General features: G+C 43.4%; 1 protein-coding gene across 1 annotated transcript; it reads left to right on the top strand.

The window, feature by feature from the left end:
- The first annotated feature begins 13,749 nt into the window (after positions 1-13,749).
- On the top strand, positions 13,750-17,086 carry LOC140728031 (cystatin-B-like). The gene is made up of 3 exons (XM_073046138.1): positions 13,750-13,883; positions 15,253-15,354; positions 15,651-17,086. The coding sequence occupies exons 1-3, from the start codon at positions 13,806-13,808 to the stop codon at positions 15,780-15,782; spliced, it is 312 nt and encodes a 103-aa protein (XP_072902239.1). The 5' UTR covers positions 13,750-13,805; the 3' UTR covers positions 15,783-17,086.
- Positions 17,087-21,707: the final 4,621 nt, after the last annotated feature.

Here is a 21,707-nt window from a genome sequence, read left to right as displayed (position 1 = left end):
ATTGTAATTTCCATCTATGTATTTAAAGTTTGGCTCTCCTGTGATAACCATCTCCATGTAAGAGTCTTTTTACCAGCCATCAACAGTATATTCATTAAATATTTATCTCTTTTCAACCATTCTAGAGGTATATATCCAAAATATATGGTCTTACTCTCTAAGGGTACTTCACATTTAAAGATGTCTTGTAAGGCATTGTGTATCCCCCGTCAATAGTTTTTGATAACAAGTCAGTCCCAAAAATAAGATAATGATTTCCACAATTTGATTTTGATTTCCACAATTTCTCCAGCATACAGGGAAATTACTATCATAATGGGATTTCTGAGAGGGTGTAATAAAATATCTTATCAAGTTTTTCCCTCCATTTCTGTGAATTGGTATACTTCCATTGATATCTCCATATTCTTGTCCATTCTTCCTCAGATATAATTATCCCTCCTTCCTTCTCCCATTTTGTTTTAATGTATGAAGTGGAATGTGTTTTATGATTTGACAACCCCTTATACATGCTTGAAATGATTTTACTACCATTATCTGAAGTATATGCTTTTCTAAAGAGCTCTATCAAGCATGTATTTGCCTTGGTTACATTTTTAAGTGTCTTATTAACATATTGTCGCACCTGTAAATACCGATAAAAATCTTTTTTTTCTAATAAGTGTTTCTCTTTAAGCATTTGAAAACTGAACAGTGTTCCTTCTTTCATTATGTTGCAAAGAACTGTTATTCCTTTAGCTGTCCAGTCCTTAAATCTAGCATCCAATTTATTTGGTGTAAAATCAGAGTCATATGCACACCATTTAAGAATTGCAATATCTCCCTCTAGGTTATATACTTTTATAGTAGTTTTCCATATTTTAAGAGTCAATTTCACCCTTGGGTTATCAATTGTATTTATGTACCTTTGCAAATTGTTATCGGACAAAATTGATTGTATGGGGATGGAAAGTACCCGCTCCTCAATGTTTTTGCAATGAGCGTCATATGATGGGTTGCACCAACATATCACAGCTCTCAACTGTGCTGCAAAAGAATAATCTGTAAGAGAAGGCAAGCCCCCTTTTCCTCTGCTAATTGCAAAGACTTGAGACGAACTCTAGGCCTTTTACCCTGCCAAATATACCTTGATAGCATTTTGTTCCATTCATTGAATTGATTTTGATTAATCTCTATTGGTAGGGTCTGAAAAAGATATAACAGTCTGGGCAGTATATTTATTTTATTAGACTCAATCCTTGAACTGAGACTGAAAAAAGGAATCAGGCTCCATCTTGCCACATCTTCCTTAATTTTTTTATATAAAGGCTGATAATTACATTCTGATAATTTTGCCAAATCTTTGGGCATAATGATGCCCAAATATTTGAAAGACTCTGTGTGCCATGCCCAGGGGTATCGACTTTCAATTTCTCTTGGTGGGCTATAGTAATATGAAAGCAATTGGGTTTTATCTATGTTGATCTTGTATCCTGATAATTGACCACATTGTTCAAAGGATTGCATCAATTTAGGTAAAGAGTATGTTGGTTGCCCTAGTTAGATAAAAATGTCATCCGCATAACAAGCCAATTTATACTCTGTCCCTTTAATAGTAATTCCCCTATATCTTCATTTTTGTATTCATGTATTGAGCTAATGGTTCCAGATATAACGCAAAGAGTAGTGGTGACCATGCACAAACCTGTCTCATGCCCCTTTCTAGGGTAAGACTATTTGATAAATATCCATTGATTTTAATCCTAGCAGTAGTATTGTCATATAGTGTCTGTATAGTTTTAATAATTGTGTCTTGGAAACCAAATCTATGTAAAACTCTGTAAAGAAAATTCCAATTAACCAAATCAAAAGCTTTTTCAGCGTCCACGCTTATCACTATTGCTTCAATTTTATTTTTTTGTATATGATCCATAATGTGAAGTTTCCTTCGTATATTGTCTTGAGTCTGGCACTGTCATATAAAACCTGTCTGATCATTACGTATCAGTATGGGCAGAAACTCCTCTAATCACTTGGCCATGATGGACATAAATAACCTATAATCTACATTAAGAACGGATATTGGTCTAAAAGTCCCTCATTCCATTTTATCCTTGCCTTCTTTCGGTGTAGCTGAGATTGTCGTTTCCTTCCAACTGGGTGGCATTTGTGCCTTTTTTAGAGCCCAGTTCATTGTGGGGAGTAAAACAGGAATTAACTCATTTTTAAATTCTTTGTACCACTCTGCCGTATAACCATCTGATCCTGGTGATTTGCTTAATTTGCCTACTTATTGCAGCTTTTAATTCAACTTCAGTTATGTCAGCAGTCATCCTTCTATTTTGTTCTTTGCTTAAAGTGGGTAACTCTAGAGAATTCAAGAAGGTGTCAATTTGGGTTATGCTTCCCCCGGAACTTTGGAATATAGCGTTTTGTAAAACACTTCAAAAGCTTCTTGAATTTCACTTAGCTTATTTTTTATCCCTTTTGCTCTTGTGTCCTTAATTCTACGAATTGTAGTTTTTGCTATCTTTTTTTCAGTTTCCACACCAGTATTTTCATAGATTTTGATCCACTTTCATAATGTCTCTGTTTCAGAAACAGTAAGTTTTTCCTGATTTCTTGTGAGCCAAATTATTTATTTCATTCCTAATTCTTTTAATTTCCCCTAATGTATCCTGTGCCAAATTCAATCTGTGTTTTTTCTCTAGTTCCTTCAGCCTATTTTGTAATTCCTCTCATGTTTTATTCCTTATTTTCTTCTTATATGAAGATATCACTATAATTTTCCTTCTTAAGACTGCCTTCAGAGTATCCCATAAAATGGGAGGTGAAACCTCTCCATTATCATTAAATTCTAAGTAGAGACCAATTTCTTTTTTAATTTGTTCCTTAAAGTACGGATCATTGAGTAGACTTGAATTTAGTTTCCAAATGGTATTCTTTGGTTGTAGGTCAAAATCAACAGATAAATATATAGATGCATGGTCACTTACATCTATTGTCCCAATTCCACAGCTGTTTATTTTGTCTTTGTCTTTTCCAAATGTTATGAAATAGTCTATTCTTGTATATACAGAATGGGGAGCAGAATAATGAGTGTAATCCCTTCTGTCAGGGAGAAGGTCCCTCCATATATCAATTAAACCAATATCCTCAAAAAGTGTATTAACTTTCTTATGTAAAGATTTTGTTTCATAGGTTTTTCTATTGGAAGAGTCTAAGTTTGGTTGTAATTGAAAATTTAAGTCTCCCCCACATATCAGGAGACCTTCTGTTTCCGTTACCATAATATCAGTAATTTTCTGAAAGAAACCTATATCACTTCCCAGGGGTGCGTATATATTCAATAGAGTAACTGAATTGCCATCTATATTCCCCCTTACCAGAATATATCTGCCTTCCTTATCTCCCATTTTGAATATTTTTTTCAAAATTTAGCTTACTTGAGATAAAAATAGCAACTCCTCTCCTATGCTCTGCTTTATATGAGGAGAAAAACAGATTAGTGAAGCCCATTTTCTTTAGTTTTTTATGCTCATTATCACTTAAATGAGTTTCCTTTAAATATATTACATGGGCTTGTTCTTTTTTCATTTTGGATAAAATTCTCTTACGTTTGATTGGATTTAATAGCCCATTTACATTAAAAGAAATGAATTTTACCTTGTCCTTAGCCATCTGTATTTATCTGTCAATGTATCATTGAAATTAGAGTAAAACTTAATCAATCTACTCCCTGAACAAATAAGAACCAAGAAACTAAAATAATAACAAAAATGGCAACGAACGTGTGATTCCAAGGCTGAGGTCTGTAGTAGATGACCCTGCATTGAGCTAGAGGAAATGTCTAGCTGTGGGGGATAACCCCTCCTACTTATGAGTTGAGGGCTCCCATTGCAGTATTCATAAAAGTCAGTGAACAAATCCATTACACAGAAAAGATTTCCCAGTGTACTCCTCCTATATATATATATATATATATATATATATATATAGATACACACACACACACATATATATATATATATATGCACATACATGTATACACACACTCACACACACACACACACACACACACACACACACACACACACACACACACACACACATTACACACATACACATATATGCACACATATATATATATATTCTCATTTCGGTGGGGGAAAAAGAGTAAGTGAGCGAATAAAGAATAACAACTAAGTAATATAAAATCCACATTATAATAAGTATTTCTCGAGATAGGTATATCACCGTGTACTTTTGCTTCTGTTTAGCTTCTCAAGTTAGCCAAACCTTATGGCTCTTCTGAAGGGGGTGAGGACTGTCTTTGGGAAACTCCTGGTCTCTTCCTGATAGGTTTCTCTCGGCCTCCTCCCGTCTCCTGCCTTCTCGTTTCTCTCACTATTTCCCAAGCCGAGCGGGACAATTCCTTAGCCAGGCTTTCCTTCGTTTTGGTCATGCTGACGGGCAACCCTCTGGCCTTCATGTCTGTAGTCGCCTCTTCCACTGTCTGGTACAACCGCGTCCTGTTGTCATAAAACACTCGAAGTTTAGCAGGGCACGGAGTTTGAAATCTAATCTTATTTTGCTTTACTTCGGAGTATTCTTTGCGTTTCTCGAGGACCGCGGAGGGGGGGTAATCTTGGTCGAAATATATTAATTTATCGTTGAAAAACATTCTCTTCTTACCCCAGGACCTTCGTAGAATCTCCGCCTTGGTGCTGTACCGAAGGAATTTAATTACTATTGAGCGTGGCTTTCTATCCTGGGTAGCTTTTGGGACTAACACGCGGTGGGCTCTTTTGACTTCCAGCTTCATAGCCTGGGGAAGATCCAACGCGTCCCGCAGTAACTTTCCAACCAACTCCGTCATAGACAAACCCTCCGCTCATTCAGGAACGTTGTAGATTCTGATATTTTTCCGCTGTAATCTTCCCTCCAGGTCAAGCATTTTACCTTCTTGGTGATGTATTATTTTTACTGTCTTGCTCAGTATCCGTTCCACATTTTGAACCCATTCTTCCACCTACTCAGTTCGAGCCTCTGCCACCGCTATTTTTTGATTAACGCTGGCGAGCTCTGCCTTAATATCACAGAGCTGCTGCTTTATATTGTTCTGGACCTCCATTATTTCTTTCAGGATTTCGAAGATATTCGCCGGTTCGTCTGAACAAGGCCTGGTGGCCACCTCGCTAGCACACAGTCGGGTAGGAGTGCTCGCTGCACTCCTCTCGGACGCAGGCTCTGCAGTGTCGCTTTTTTTATTTCCATTTCTTCTCCCCATTCTTGGCCCTCTTTTCAGTTCAAATATTTTTCGAAAAATCTTATATTTGACGAGTTAATGGGGCTTAATACACGTTTTTCCGGAGGAGCTAGTGACTTAAGCTGCCATTCTCGACAATGACATCACTGGAAACCCCCCATGCTGACTTTTCCTAATCATATTATGCCTCTCCAAATGTTCGTAAGTCCTGACCCTCAATATCTTCTCCATCAACTTACCAAACACTCACTGGCCTATAATTTTCTGGGCTATCTCTACTCCCTTTCCTGAATAAGGGAACAACATCCGCAACCCTCTAATCCTCCTGAACCTCTCCCATCCTCATTAATGATCATCAACGATCATTGCCAGAAGCTCAGCAATCTCCTCCCTCACTTCCCACAGCAGCTTGGGGTAGATCTCCTCTGATCCCGATGACTTATCCAACTTAATGCTTTCCAAAAGCTCCAGCACATCCTCTTCCTTAATATCTACATTCTCAAGCATTTCAGTCTGCTGTAAGTCATCCCTATAATTGCCAAGAAGTAGGTTTACAAAGCTTGCAGAGAGATTTAGGCCAGATAGAAGAGTGGGTTGAAAGATGGCAGGCTTCTTCCATTGAGCCAACGTCTAATCCAATTTACTACCTCTCCATGTATACCTAGTGACTGAATCTTCCTAACTAACCTCCCATGTGGGACCTTGTCAAAGGCCTTACTAAAGTCCATGTATACAACATCCACTGCCTTCATCCACTTTCCAACATCCACTTTCCTTCATCCACTTCATTCACTTTCCAACATCCTTCATCCACTGCCTTCCTTTCATCCACTTTCCTAGTAACTTCCTCAAAAAACTCTAATGGATTGGTTAAACATGACCTACCACTCACAAAGCCATGCTGACTTTTTCTAATAAGTCCCTGTCTATCCAAATACTTGTAGATTCTATCTCTTAGTATTCCTTCCAATAATTTACCTACTACCGATGTCAAACTTACCGGCCTATAATTTCTTGGCTTACTTTTTGAGCCTTTTTTAAACAACGAAACTACATGAGCTATCCTCTAATCCTCTGGCACGTGACCCATGGATATCAACATTTTAAATATTTCTGCCAGGGCCCCTGCAATTTCAACACTAGTCTCCTTCAAGATCCGAGGGAATACCCTGTCAGGTCCTGGGGATTTATCTACTTTGATTTGCCACAAGACAGCAAGCACCTCCTCCTCTTTAATCTGTATAAGTTCCATGACCTCCTTACTTGTTTGCTTTGTTTCCATAGACTCCATTCCAGTTTCCTTAGTAAATACAGATGCAAAAAACCCATTTAATATCTCTCCCATTTATTTTGGTTTCATACATAGCCGACCACTCTGATCTTCAAGAGGACCAATTTTATCCCTTACTATCCTTTTGCTCTTAACATACCTGTAGAAGCTCTTAGGATTATCCTTCACCCTGACTGCCAAAGCAACCCCATGTCTTCTTTTAGCCCTCCTGATTTCTTTCTTAAGTATTTTCTTACTCTTTTTATACTCCTCAACCATCTTATTTCCTCCTTGTTGCCTATACATGTTATACATCTCTCTCTTATTCTTTATTAGAGTTCCAATTTCCCTCGAGAACCAAGGTTCCTTATTCTTATTCATTTTGCCTTTAACCCTGACTGGAACATACAAACTCTGCACTCTCAAAATTTCTCCTTTGTAGGCCTCCCACTTACCAATAACATCCTTGCCAGAGACAAACCTGTCCCAATCTACGCTTTTTAGATCCTTTCTCATTTCTTCAAAATTGGCCTTTTTCCAGTTTAGAACTTCAACCTGAGGACTAGATCTATCTTCATCCATGATCAAGTTGAAACTAATGACTAAAAGAGGCTCAAAAACTAATCATAAGATCACTGGAACCAATGTGTTCCCCTACACACACTTCCGTCACCTGCCCTAATTCATTTCCTAATAGGAGATCTAATATTGCATCCTCCCTAGTTGGTACAACTATATATTGATTTATATAAAGTTTTCTAACTTTCCTGAACACATTTCACAAACTCTAACCCATCTAGACCTTTAACAGTATGGGAGTCACAATCAATGTGTGGAAAATTAAAATCCCCTACAATCACACCTTTCTGTCTCCTGCAGTTGTCTGTTATCTTTCTGCAGATTTGCTCCTCCAATTCTCACTGACTATTGGGTGGTCTATAATACAACCCTATTAGTGTGGTCATACCTTTCCTGTTTCTCAGCTCCACCCATATGGCCTCAGTAGACAATCCCTCAAATCTGTCCTGCCTGAGCACTGCTGTAATATTTTCCCTGACTAGCAAAGCCCCCCCACCCTTCATCCCTCTGCCTCTATCACGTCTGAAACATCAGAACCTTGGAACATTGAGCTGCCAGTCCTGCCCCTCCTGTAGCCAAGTTTCAGTAATGGCTATGATGTCATAATTCCACGTGTCGATCCAGGCCCTCAGCTCGTCTGCCTTTCCTACAATACTCTTCACTTTGAAATATACACACCTCAGAAGATTATTACCACCACACACAATCTTACTATTTGTGACTTTGCATGAACTACTAACATCATTTATTTTTACCCCCGTTCAGCTATCTACTCTGGCACTCTGGTTCCCATCCCCCTGCATATCTAGTTTGAACCCTCACCAATAACACTAGCAAACCTCCCTGCAAGTATATTGGTCCCCTTGTAGTTCAGGTGTAACCCATCTCTCTTGTACAGGTCCTACCTGCCTCAGAAGAGGGCCCAATGATCTAGAAATCTGAAACCCTGCCCCCTACACCAGTTTCTCAGCCACGTGTTCATCTGCCAGAGCATCCTACTCTTACCCTCACTGGCATGTGGCACAGGCAGCAATCCAGAGATTACTACCCTCGAGGTCCTGTTTTTCAACTTCCTACCAAGCTCTCTGTACTCACTCTTCAGGACCTCCTGACTCTTTCTACCTATGTCATTGGTACCGATGTGTACCATGACATCTGGCTGATCATCCTCCCACTTCAGAATGCTGTGCATGCAGTCAGAGACATACCTGACCCTGGCACCCGGGAGGCAACAAACCATCCGGGAATCTCTGTCACGACCACAGAATCTCCTGTCTGCACTCCTGACTATGGAATCCCCTAACACTACCGCTCTACTCTTCTTCCTCCCTCCCTTCTGCACTGCAGAACCAGACTCAGTGCCAGAGATCTGGCTGCCACAGCTTATCCCAGGTAAGCCATCCCCCCAACAGTTGAGAGTTACGGGACAAAAGTTTAGGGGTAACACTCTCTCCTTTACTCAGAGAGTGGTAGCTGTGTGGAACGAGCTTTCAGTAGAAGTGGGAGAGGCAGGTTCGATATTGTCATTTGAAAAAAAATTGGATAGGTATATGGACATGAAAGGAATGGAGGGTTATGGGCTGAGTGCAGGTCGGTGGGACTAGGTGAGAGTAAGCATTCGGCACGGACTAGAAGGGCTGAGATAGCCTGTTTCTGTGCTGTAATTGTTATATGGTTATATGGTTTGATCTTGTTTAGATTTATTGTTCTATAGATATGCCAAGTATGCCTGCAGGAAGAAGACTCTCAGAGTTGTATGTTGTGATGTGCTTTATGTGCTCTGATAATAAGGTTTGCATTGAACTTTGAATTGTTTTCTTTCTCTTCCCCTTCATTCTACACCTCTCATCCTATCACACACAAATACTCACCCCAGCTTCCCCTTCCCCCACATCCCACTTCACAAACTCTCCCATCCTTCCTTTTTAACCTCAAAGTCACCCCCTCCCACTCTCTCTACCTTCACCCGTTCTCTGGCCTTCTCTTTTTCTCCATCTCCTGTCTCCCTCTCTGTGTCTCTAACTCCCCCCTCCTTCCCTTCTCCCTCTCTCCACTACTTTCCTCTCTTCCATACTTCCTTCATTCCCATTTCATCCGCCTTCTCATTTTCTCTCCCATCCCTTTGCCCCTTTTGCCCTTCCTACCCCCTCTCTTCCCCATCGCCGTTTATCTCAAATCTCTTCTCTGCCCACTTTCAGTCCCTCTTTTTTCTTTATCTCTCACCCTGTTCCTCTCATCCTCTTCCAACCTCCTTCCCACCATCTGCCCTCTCTCTTCCACAATCAACCCTCTCTTCTCTACCTGGTCTTTATTTTTCTCTATGTATATCTCTTGTCTCTCACACTCTTCCTCTCCTCTTTCTTTCTTGCTCTCCCCCTCTTTTTCTCTCTCCCCATCTCTTTCTAATTAGTTCTTCTTCCCCACTCTCCCACTCTTTCTTCCACGCATTCTTCCATACCCACTCACTCCTCTTCCTCTTATTATCTCTCTCTCCCTTTCTAACCAACACCTGGCTGGCTGGTGGCACAATGGCATCAACGCCGGACTCCAGAGCGAAGGCTCCCGAGTTCGAATCCAAGTCGGGCCACCCCTAGGCACGCTTTCCATCCGTGCCGGGTTGAGTGTCAAGCTGGCCATTCAAACTCGTAAAAAAAAAGGGTCACATCAGGAATGTTCATATCGTGACCTGGTTATTCCGAAAGGAGACCAATCCTGACACCATGCGCCAGACAAGAATGACTGACTGTCTGGTGCGACATGCTAAAGAAAATCCTGCTTTTCACCTTCTCCCCCAACTCCCATTTCTCTGTGCTTCAGTATCCACACCACTTCCCTCCCCCCCGCCCCCACTGCAAGCCGCAATGGCAGTTTGGCGCACACAGTGAATTATCTGATGTTGTATAATTCTTAGTTGTGTGGAAAGATGCAATGTTTTCTCAGAAGATAAAGAAAGATAAAGGCTTGTGGTTTAGGGTGAAGTTAGTTTGTTCCCATGTTTGATGCTACAGAATGGGTGGGTGTGGTGAGAAGGGAGTGGAGGGGAGGGAGGGAGAGGGAGAGAGAGATTAAGGTAAATTGGGAAAATGGTTTTCACTGTACCAAGTTACAGTGCTAAATTTTGTTTCCCATCCCCTCCATAAAGATCAATTCATCACCTGGAGACAGGGGTGTATGGGGTGGGGAGATGCAAAGGGACAATTCATTAAAGTAATTAACCATAAGACATAGGAGTAGACTTAGGCCATTTATCCCATTGAGTTTGCTCTGCCATTCCATCATAGCTAATCCCAGATCCCACTCAACCCATACACTTGCCTTTCCGCCATATCCTTTGATGCCCTGACCAATCAGGAAACTATCAACTTCAGCCTTAAGTATACCCACGGACATGGCCTCCACAGCAGCCTGGGGCAGAGCATTCCACAGATTCACTATTCTCTGGCTAAAAACAATTCCTCCTTATCTCTGTTCTAAAAGGACACCTCTCTATTTTGAGGCTGTGCCCTCTACTTCTAGATACCACCAACATAGGAAACATCCTCTCCACATCCACCCTATCTAGTCCTTTCAACATTCAATGAGGTCCCTCGCATTATTCTAAATTCCAGAGAGTACAGGCCTAAAGCTGTCAAACGCACCTCATATGTTAACATTTCCTTTCTGAGATATGGGGCCCAAAACTGTAGACAATATTCCGAGTGCAGCCTGGCCAGTGTCTTATAAAACTCCAGCATTATCTTCTTGCTTTTATATTCTATTCCCCTTGAATTAAATGAAAACATTGCATTTGCCTTCTTTACCACAGACTCAATCTGTAAATTAACCTTCTGGGAGTCCTCTCGTGTACCTTTCATGATTGAACCTTCTCGCCATTTAGATAATAATCTAGTCTATTGTTTCTTTTACCAAAATGTATTATCATACATTTCCCAACACTGCATTCCATCTGCTACTTTTTTGCTCATTCTTCCAATTTATCTAAGTCCTGTTGCAACCCCCCCCCCCCCCCTTTATGCCCACTCACTGCCTCCTGCCTGTCAGACATTCCTCTATCCATGCCAGTATCTTTCCTGTAACACCGTAGGACGCTAGCTTGTTAAGAAACCTCATGTGTGTCATCTTATCAAATACCCAAATAACATCCACAGCCTCTCCTTTGTCCACCCTGCTTGTTACTTCCTCAAAGAGCTCTAACAGATTTGTCAGTCAAGATTTCTCTTTACAGAAACCCTGCTGACTTTGACTTATTTTATCATTAGTTTCCAAGTACCCCAAAATATCATCCTTAATAATAGACTCCAACACTTTCCCAACCACTAAGGTTCAGCTAACTGGCCTATAATATCCTTACTTCTGCTTTCCTCCCTTCTTAAAGAGTGAAATGACATTTGCAATTTTCCAGTCCTCCAGGACCATGCCAGAATTGAATTTTGAATTGAATTGAATTGAATTTCGGCTTAACCACAACTGCAATGCAGTTAAAAAATGAAACAACGTTCCTCCAGAATGATATCACAAAAGCACACTACAAAACAGGATACACCAGAAAATCCACATAACGTTTGGCAATCCCCAAATCCAGAGTCCAGAGAGGCTGCTGCGTATTAATATCGTGCTACCATCTTAGCACATTCCCCGGAAAGGAGCGCCAAACACACCAGACAAAACAAGACTACCCAGACACACCAAGTCAGGAGACCAACTCTACCACCCAACAAGCCAAAAACCAAAGCTACAAGACCTACACAAAACCACATAATTACAACTTATAGTTACAACAGTGCAAACAATAACATAATTGATTAAAAAAACAGACGATGGGCACAGTAAAAATAGTCCAAAGATGTTAAAAGACTATAAGTTTGAAAGAAACCACAACACAGTTTCCACAAGTCCTCACGGTCCCAGTAGACTCGTCATCCCACGCAGGTGACAGAAGGGAATACCCCTGCTATGGATTTCATTGGCACCGCCGGACTGAGCCTCACAGACGCAGCACACAATGAAAGCGCCACCGGACCCAGCCTCACAGACGTAGCATGCAGTGAAAGCGCCCCGACTGCAGTGGACTCCAAGTCCGTCGAACCTCTGAGCTTCCAACTATCCCCTCCGGCACAGCCTCTATGAGCACCATCCTCTGCCGAGCGCACTACGACAACCTGCCACCGGCCACCGGCAACGTGACCCCGAGGACTGGGGGCCTGTTCTTCCCAGCAGAGACCTGGACCTCACAGCAGCAGCAGCAATGAAGAGGGCCTTCCTGGAGATTTCCAGATGTTCCTCCGTGCTCCCACGTCCGTTTTTCATCAGATTAGGATTGCGCACGGCACCCCGCTTAACAAATAACATATCAACGCTGGAGAGGCCACTGCAAACTGTGTTGCACCCCCATCTTGAAGTAATCAAGAATTAAGTGCTTCTGTAAAGATCATAACCAATGCATCCATTATCTCTTCAGCAACCTCTCAGGATTCTGGCATGTGGTCCATCAGGTCCAGGTGACTTTTCCACCTTAAGACCTTTGAGGTTGCCTTGCACTTTTTCCTTTGTAATAGCAATGGCATTCACTCCTACTCTCTGGCATTCATGGACCTCTGGCACACTGCTAGTGTCTTCCATAGTGATGACAGGTGCAAAGTACCCATTAAGTTCATCTGCCATTTCTTTGTCCCCCATTACTACTTCACCAGCATCATTTTCCAGTGGTCTAATATCAACTCTCACCTCCCTTTTACTCTTTATATAACTAAAAAAAACTTTTAGTATCCTGCTTTATATTATTGTCTAGTTTGCCCTCATATTTCATCTGACCTCTTCTTATGGCCTTTTCAGTTGCCTTTTTGTTGGATTTTAAAAGTTTCCCAATCATCCATTTTCCAGCTGACTTTTGTTACTTTTTATGTCCTTTCCTTGGCTTTATACAGTCCTTAACTTCCCTTTGTCAGACATGGTTGCCTACCCCTGCCATTTGAGAACAAATTCTTCAGTGGGACATATCTATCCTGCTCCTTGTGAAATATTCCCAGAAACTTCAGCCATCTCTATTCTGCCGTCATCCCCGCGGGTATCCCTCACTTTCCTTATTCTCACCTTCTCCTCCCTCTATTCTCTATCTGCTCTCCCCCTCTCACCCCACGTTCCACTATCTCTCCCCAACACTCTCCTCTATTTCTACCATACTCCTCCCCCTCCCCCTCTGTTTACCCACTCCCCTTCCTAAGTCTGCATAACTCATCTGAAACATTCTTGCTGGCGGTGCCCTACCCCCACAACCAAGAGGTTTTATCTGTTGTCGGTTCCGTAAGACATGGATTTACTCAACTTCGAGTGACTCAATCACTGTCAAACCGTCAGAGGAGGGGAGGGGGAAGGAAGAGTCAGGGAAGTTGGAAGGGGGAGAAACGGTGTTGAGGAAGGGGAGAGGGAGGATCAAGAATGAGAGATCAGGAGAGGTGGGGAGAGAGAATGGGTAGAGGGATAGAGAGGGGCCAGGTGAGAGGCAGGGGCTTGAGCTGGCAGGAGAGAGCGGAAGATGGAGAAACAGGGCTGCGAAACCTGACAGAAGAGGAAGTACATGCACACTCTGCTCGATTATTGCGAGAGCAGAAGGAAGATGGGGGCTGGGAGCATAACGTTGAACTATAAAGACAGAGATGCAAACCCGGAGAAGGAGAGACGGCGCAGGAGAGAAGAGTGGAGAGACGCGGGATGGAGGGACAGGGAACTCCAGGGGGTATGGCGACAGAGATCGAGGCCAATGCCAAGATACAAGCAATCGCTGACACGGTCAGTTTCCATCCTTCCTCTCCCTTTCAGTCTGTCCATTCCTTCCGCTTTTCCCGTCTCTCGGCACCCTCTCCACATCGTCCCGTGATGCCCCCTCCCTTCCCACCCCCCACTTTGAGGCGGTTCCGCTCAACCACAGTGATCCGTCCCCGCCTCCCACAGTCCCTCCCTACCTCCTCGCCCCCACTCCCAGACCCTCCACCCTCGACTGCACCTCCCTCTCCCTCTCTCTCGTCCAGGCTGCTCCTTCCCTGCACCCGTCAACACTCTACCAACAGTGAAGGAGTGAGAGGCGGAAGAAAGAAAAAGGGAGAGTGAGGGGGCAGAGAGGGAATAGAGGCGGGAAGCAGATTGGTAGGCTGAGCGGTGGGAAATGTGAGGTGCGAGACAGGGAGTAGAGAGTGGAAGGAGTGGCAGGTGGGAAGTGTGGAATGGGCTGAAAGGGAGTCGAGGGAAAGGAGTGGGAAGGAATGGGCGGAGGGGTAGACTAAGAAGAGAGGTAGTGAGGTGGGGAAGACAGTTAAGGAGGCAAGGGAGGAGGAGAGCACACGGGAGAGTGGGTGAAAGAAGACAGATAGACGGGGTAAACGGGGAATAGGAGAAAAAAGAGGTAGAGCGACGAGAGATAGAGTAGGGTAGAGAGGGGCGGAGATGGGAAGAGTGGTGAGTTTTAGAAGAGCTGGGACAGTGAAGAAATGGAGGGAGAGTGGAGATAACAGAGACAGATGCTGCAGGAGCAAGGGGAGAGAGAGAGAGAGGAGGTGGGGGAGAAAAAGGAAGAGGCAGAGGGTGAGGAAGACTGTGAAATAGGAGCAGAGAGATTTGGGAAGTGAGGAGGTGATGGGTAGAGAGGTGAAGTGAGAGGGCTCGGAGAGAAGGGGAAGAGAGAGGAAGAAAATGGGTGAATATAAGGGGAAGGTTCGAAAGAGAGAGTGAGATAAGCGAGGTAGAGTGAGAAGGGTGAAGGTGAAAGCAGAGAGATGGGGTTCAAACAGTAGGAGAGAAAGGCAGAGTTGGAGAGAGAGAAGTTCAGAGTGGAGGTAGAGAGGGGTGAGAGAGGATAAAGCAGGATAGGAAGACAGATCGAGTGTTTGGGGAGAAAGGGTGAAAGAGGGAGAGAGGGGTGGTGAGATTGGAATAGTCAGGGAGAGAGTTGAGGAGGGAGTGAGAGAGAGGGGGAGAGATGGGGAGACAGAGATGGAGAGGTTAGGGAGATGGGTAGATGACGAGAAGCTTGGGGGAGAGAGAGTCGAGAAGGGGTTGGAATTGAGGGACACCCGCTTCTTTCCTGCGGCGCTCCCTCCCTTCTCGGCGCCCCTTTCTCTGGATCTCTCTAAGAAGGTTGTTATAGAGCTTATTCTGTCTCCAGGTGAAGCCGGCTGTGCAGGAGAAGCTGGGAAGAGAGCTACAGGTCTACCAGGCGAAGTCGTACTGTTGGCAGGTAGTGGCCGGGATGAATTATTTCATCAAGGTAACGGCAGCTCCAACCCCTTACAACATAGCACACAGAAACTATAGGAGGGCGCAAAGTGGAGGGAGGGGTTCATAGAGACGTGGCTGGGGCTGTAGGGGAGGCAGGGGATAACGGAGTTGGAGAAGGGCTTGAGGGAGGTCGGGAGCTGCGTCGAGAGGGAGAGAGTGACAGAGACTGGAGGGGCGCAGAGGAGGGTGGAGATCATGGAGACGAGCAGGGGCGTGGAGACGGGATGTGATATGTGGTGTGTAACGTTCCGCGAATAAATCCATCCGCTCTTGCACTCTCCGCAGATTCTGACTGGATCCGGAGATGAATGCATCCATGTGAGGGTCCTGGTCTCCCTCCCACACCTTGGAAGCGCCATCACCTTGCATGGGATACAAGAGCACAAGAAACTCTCCGACCCGCTCATCTACTTCTAGAGCTCGAGGGGTGTGTCTGGGTGGGGGTTGGGTGTTGTGGGAATGAGAGAGGAAATCTCCCTGCTCCCCTCACCCCTCTCCAAAGTTGCTCTCAGCTCGCCTGTCGCGCCTGAAAACTAATTATCTTTCCTTTCCCTACCCTGCGAACGTCAAATGCTACCTGAAAATGCCCGCTTCCAACAGTAACCTTGACAGCACATCACAGGGATTCGCGCATCTCAGTGCAAAATTTAAGAAAAATGCCCTGCATAAGCTCAGTTGAATTTTCTCCGCTCTTATCTTAAACGCATATCCTTATGTATTAGATAATGCCACGCTACAGTAGACAGGGGAGCAAAGGTTAGCAGCTGTGAACTCTGTCTACGCCTCTCACAGTTTTATAAATCTCTTTCGGGTCTCCACCGCTCCAGAGAAAACAACTAAAGATTTTCCGACCTCTTAAGATACATGGGTTCCGCAGTGAATGGCCATTTGGGTTGCCAGTCGGCTTTCCCGTGGCAGACAGCGGGTAGAGATTGAAAGCACTGATTCTGCTTCGATGTCCGGAACTAGTGGTGTTCCGCAGGAATCCACGCTGGGATCTGTTTTTCTTGTGTGATACATATTGAAATCTCCCGGGTGATATTCTAGATGAATGGATTAGTAAATCCGTCGACAACACAACGATTAGTGGATTTTTGGACAGTGTAGTAGATCGCCAAAGCATTCAACGTGAAATTGATTAGTTATAGATATAGGGGGAAGAAGGTAGATGGAGTTTCATTCTAACAATTTTGAGGTGTTGCATTTTGGGAGGGTAAATGTTAAGGAACAAGAGCGACGATGTATAGAAAGTTCCTGGGCTCACTGAATTCGACCACAGAAGTTGACAGGATGGTAACAAAATGGCCTTGCATTTCAGGATGAATGTTATCGCACAAATCTCCTTTGAATATGTTTCCTCTAACATTTAATGCACTCCCTCTAGTATTAGAGATCTCCAGCCTGGGGAATAAAAGATACTGTCTACTCTATTTTGCAGCGACGTGGCCCACTGCTATGATGAACTGAATACCGAAGCTTTGGGCCTACTCCAACTTGCTCCGGGGAATTGGATCTAAGGGCTCAATTTGGTTCAGAATGCTCGCTTTTATTGTTCACATGATTTGTTTTGTTTTCTCTTTTTCTGTGGGCACTGGAGGTTGGCCTTTTTTTAATTGGGTTATTTCCGGCTCCTGACTTCGCGACTGCCTATTCAGCAGACAAATCTCAAAGCTGTATAATCTATACAATCTGTGACAATAAATGCACACTTTGATTGTAAAGTCCTACTGGAGGGTCTTGGCCTGAAACATCAACTGTTTGCTCTTTTCCATAGATGCTACCTGGCCTGCTGAGTTCCTCCAGTATTTTATATGTTGTTATTGATGGTAAAATTGAGGTTAATGTAAAAGAAACAGAGCCTTCCACTCCCATCCTGTAAGAGAGAAACCAGAACTGCACAAAATTCTCCAAGTGAGACCCAACTAGAGTTTTATATAGCTGTGACGTGATTTCATTCACCTCACTCTTTACTGCTTCTGTTTCTCTCCAGCTATTCGCTGGATGGAGAGATGTGTGCATAAATGTGGAGAGATAGGGCGAGAGAGGAGAGAGGTGTGCATAGTGAGACAAGTGAGAGAGATTGCAAAAGCCAAAAGATTGCAAAGCGTGAAGAGGAAGAGACAGAGAAAGAGAGGTCGAGTGTGAAAGAGGGCAAGAGAGAAGGGGAAGGGAATGAAGCTTCTGAGGAGAGCTGAGAAGAGAGTGAAAGGGTGGGAGAGCAGTGGAGAGGGAGCTAATAGGTGAGAGTGGGAGTGGGAAAAGGATAGAGGAGAATGTGAGAAGTGGGAGAGAGATGGGGAAAGTGCTGGACGGGTAGAGAATGGGGGTAGAGAGAGGTTTGAGGGGTGAGAAATAGAATAGTGAGGTGGAGGGAGGGCGAAAGGCAGAGAGGACATAAAGAGAAGAAAGAGGGTGGAGAGTGGGAAGCTGGGTGAGAGAGAGTAATGGACAGAGAAAGAGGAAGGAGGGGAGAGAAGAACGGAACAGAAAGGGGGAATGAAAGGGAGAGTGGAAGAGACGAGAGAGGCGGGAAAGGGATGTGGATAAATGGAAAGATGGCAGTAAACAGTAAAAAAGATGGCTTTTTGAGAGGAAAGTAATAGAGCAGAGGTGCAGGGGGATAACAAAGGGAGAGAGGCAGAGAGAGGGGAAGAGCAAGTGAGAAAGGGACAGTTGGACGTTGGTGGGTGGGGGAATGCAATGAAGAGACAGGCATTGTTCAAGGAATTGGATCAATGGAGAAGGAACTTTCCAAGGAGGCTCCAGGGTAGTTTATTAGCGTATAATGTGATATGTAATGCTAAGCCTAAAATGATGTGTAAAAGAAGTGAAGAAAGAACAAGCCCACTTTATAATGCAAATAATTAACAAAACGTGTAAATGGGTGTACAGATTTATCAACAAAGCAGCAAGTCACAGGCCCTTGCGTTGATCAAGGACTCGGGTTTACAACTGACTTGGCTACTTTAATTGTTTTTGGGACCGATCAAATTTCTGTTGAGGACTGAAGTCCGGGGAACTGTTCACACCGACAGAATGAAGACTGTGTGGCTAAGTACAGCTCCAATGCCATATTCAAGCTTGCAGATGACGCCACTGGATCAAAGGTGTCGATGGACCTTTATATAGGAATCAGTTGAAAATCTGGCTGAGTAGTCTCATAACAATTGTATTAATTGTAAAAGTAGCCACCATTGTATTAATTTCCCAGTCCCTGATGAAAACCTGGTGTACGGTAATTGGGTAAACTAGCAGCAAATGACTGAAATTGGGGCATTATCAGGGAGAAAGAAGTGTTAAAGGGGAACGGCCAACCAGAACCACAACAGTGATTCAGATAATGGGACCTCTTCTGGGATGGGTGTGACCTCTACAAAAAGGGATTGGTTGCACTTGAATTGGAGGGGGACTAATATTCTTGCAGGAAGGTTTACTAGAGCTATTGGGAGTGGTTTAAGCTAATCTGGCGGGGGATGAGAACCAGTATGATAGAGCTGAAGATGAGCTAGCACGTTTACAAGTAGACATGAATGTAAGGAAGGACAAGCCAATGATTGGGTACAACTGCAGACAGAGCAAAGAGTGAAGTTGTATCACAGAAGCAAAGTTCATAAGGACAAAGAATGCTGGACTGAAGGTACTGTATTTAAATGCACACAGCATTTAGAATAAGGTGGACGAACTCCTGGTGCAATTAGAGATTGATCAATATGACATTGTGACATCACCGAGTCATGGCTGAAAGAAGGCCATAGTTAGGTGTTTAACATCAAAAGATGTACTTTGTATCGAAAGGACAGGCGGGAAGGCTTAGGCGGTGCTGTGGCTCTATTGGTAAGAGATGGAATTACATCTTTAGAAAGAGGTGACATAGGGTCAGAGAATGTTGAATCTTTGTGGATGGAGTTAAGAAATTGCAAAGGCAAAAAAAACCATTCTGGAATCATATATAGGCCTCCAAATAGTAACCAAGGCAGTGCAGTCAGGACAGACTGCAGAACTCATTTAATGAGGCTTTATGAGGAATAAGGAAGGTATAGACTGTCAATAGAGCGTATTATAGACCACCAATCAGTCCGTGGAATTCAGAGGAACAAACTTGGAGAGAGATCACAGACTGTTACAAGAAACATAAGGTTGTTATAGTAGGTGATTTCAACATTCCATGTATTGACTGGGAGTCACATATTGTAAAAGGAGTAGATGGAATAGAGTTTGTCAAATGTGTTCAGGGTCTGTTGTTTGTCAGCAACAAACAACAACATATGGATAATGATGTAGTTAACCGGATAGCATGTTTGCAGATGACACCAAGAAACAGGGTGTAGTGTTCAGCGAGGAAGACTATCAGAGCTTGCAGATGTGGATCTGGATTAGCTGGAACAATCATTTGAAAATGGCAGATGGAATTTCCACAGACAAGTGCACTTTGGTATATGACCAACGAAGGTATTTCTTAAACAGTGAAGGACAGGGCACTGAGGAGTCTGGTTAAACAAAGGGTTCTGGGTCCACTGAGGAGTCTGGTTAAACAAAGGGTCCATAATCTGTTGAAAGTGGCGGCACAAGTAGAGAGGGTCGCAGAAAAGGTTTTGGCACATTGGCCTTCATAAATCAAAGTACTGAGTATGGAAGATGGAATGAAACTGCAAAAATTTACAAGGCTGTTGTGGGATTGGAGGACCTGAGTTATAATGTAAGATTGAATAGGTTGGGATTTTATTCCTTGGAACGTTAAAGATTGATGGAAGTGTACAAAATTATGAGGTTTATTGATTGAGTAAATGCAAGCATGCTTTTTCCACTGAGGTTGGGTTAGACTACAACTCGAGGGTTAAGGATGAAAGGTGAAAAATTTATGGGGAGCATGAGGGGAAACTCATGCGAGAATGGAATGAGCTGCCAGCACAAATTGTGCATGCAAGCTCAATTTTAATGTTTTAGAGAAGTTTTGATATGTACATGGATATGTATATGTAGGGGTTTCGTAGACTATAAGACATTGGAGCAAATTAGGCCAGTCAACTCTGCCAGTTCACCATGGCTGATCTCGGATCACCTTCAACCTCATACACCTGCCCTCTCACCAGATCCCTTGAGTCTCCGACCAATCAGGGATCTATCAACTTGTACTTTAAATACTTGGCCTCCACCTCAGTCTGTGGCAGAGCATTCCACAGATTCACCACTCTTCGGCAATAAAGACTTCCTCCCATTTCGATAATAGACTGCACTATTGTTCCTTTTATCAAAATGCATTATCATACATTTCCCAACACTGTAGTCCATCTGCCACATTTTTTACCCATTCTGACAATTTGTCTAAGTCCTGCTGCAATTGCATTCCTTCCTCAGCACCACCTACCCCTTCACCTATCTTTGTATCATCTGCAAACTTTGCCACAAAGCCATCAATTCCACTATCTAAATCATTGACAAGCAATGTGAAAAGTAGCAGTCCCAATATTGACCGCTGAGTAACACCACTAGCCAATCAGAAAAGGCCCCTTTATTCCCACTCATTGCCTCATGCCTGTCAGCCATTCCTCCATCCATGCCAGTATCTTTCCAGTAACTCCACAAAATTTTATTTTGTTAAGCAGCCTCATGAGTGGCACCTTATCAAATGCTTCTGTAAACGCCACCCCTCCGTACTTTAATCCCTCCCACTCTGTCACATCTGAAACAACAGAACCCAGAATAATGAGCTGCCAGTCCTACATCTCCTGCAACAAAATCTCACTAATGGCTGCAATATCATAATCCGTGCCCTGAGCTCATCTTCCCTTCCTGTGATCTTCTTGCATTGATAAATACACAGCTCAAGATATTCGTCACACAATGATTCCTTACTCTGTCAGAGGTCTTAACAACATGTCTCTATACCCTCTCCACTATGTATTATGGCATTCTTCTAAGATCTATATACCTATCTAATAGGCTCTTAAAAAACCTTATTGTATCCACCATCGCTAGCAGAGCATTCCACACATCCAACATACTCTGTGTGAAAAACTTGCCCCTGACATCTCATTTGCACTTGCTTCCAAGCACCTTAAAACTATGCCCCCTTGTGTTAGCCATTTCAGCCCTGTGAAAAAGCCTCTGACTATCCACACGATCAATGCCTCTCATCATCTTATACATTTCTATCAGGTCACCTTTCATCCTCCATCGCTCCAAGAAGAAAAAGCAAGATCACTCAACCTATTCTCGTAAGGTACACCCTCCAATCAAGGCAACATCCTTGTAAATCTCCTCTGAACTCCATAGTATCCACATCCTTCCTGTAGTGAGGTGACTGGATTTAGTTTTCATTTACTTGGACGATATCCTGGTGGC

This window comes from Hemitrygon akajei, chromosome 5, assembly GCF_048418815.1.
Source record: "Hemitrygon akajei chromosome 5, sHemAka1.3, whole genome shotgun sequence".
Lineage (NCBI taxonomy): Eukaryota > Metazoa > Chordata > Chondrichthyes > Myliobatiformes > Dasyatidae > Hemitrygon > Hemitrygon akajei.
Note: the sequence above shows the minus strand (reverse complement) of the source record. Positions and strands in the feature narration are given on the sequence as shown.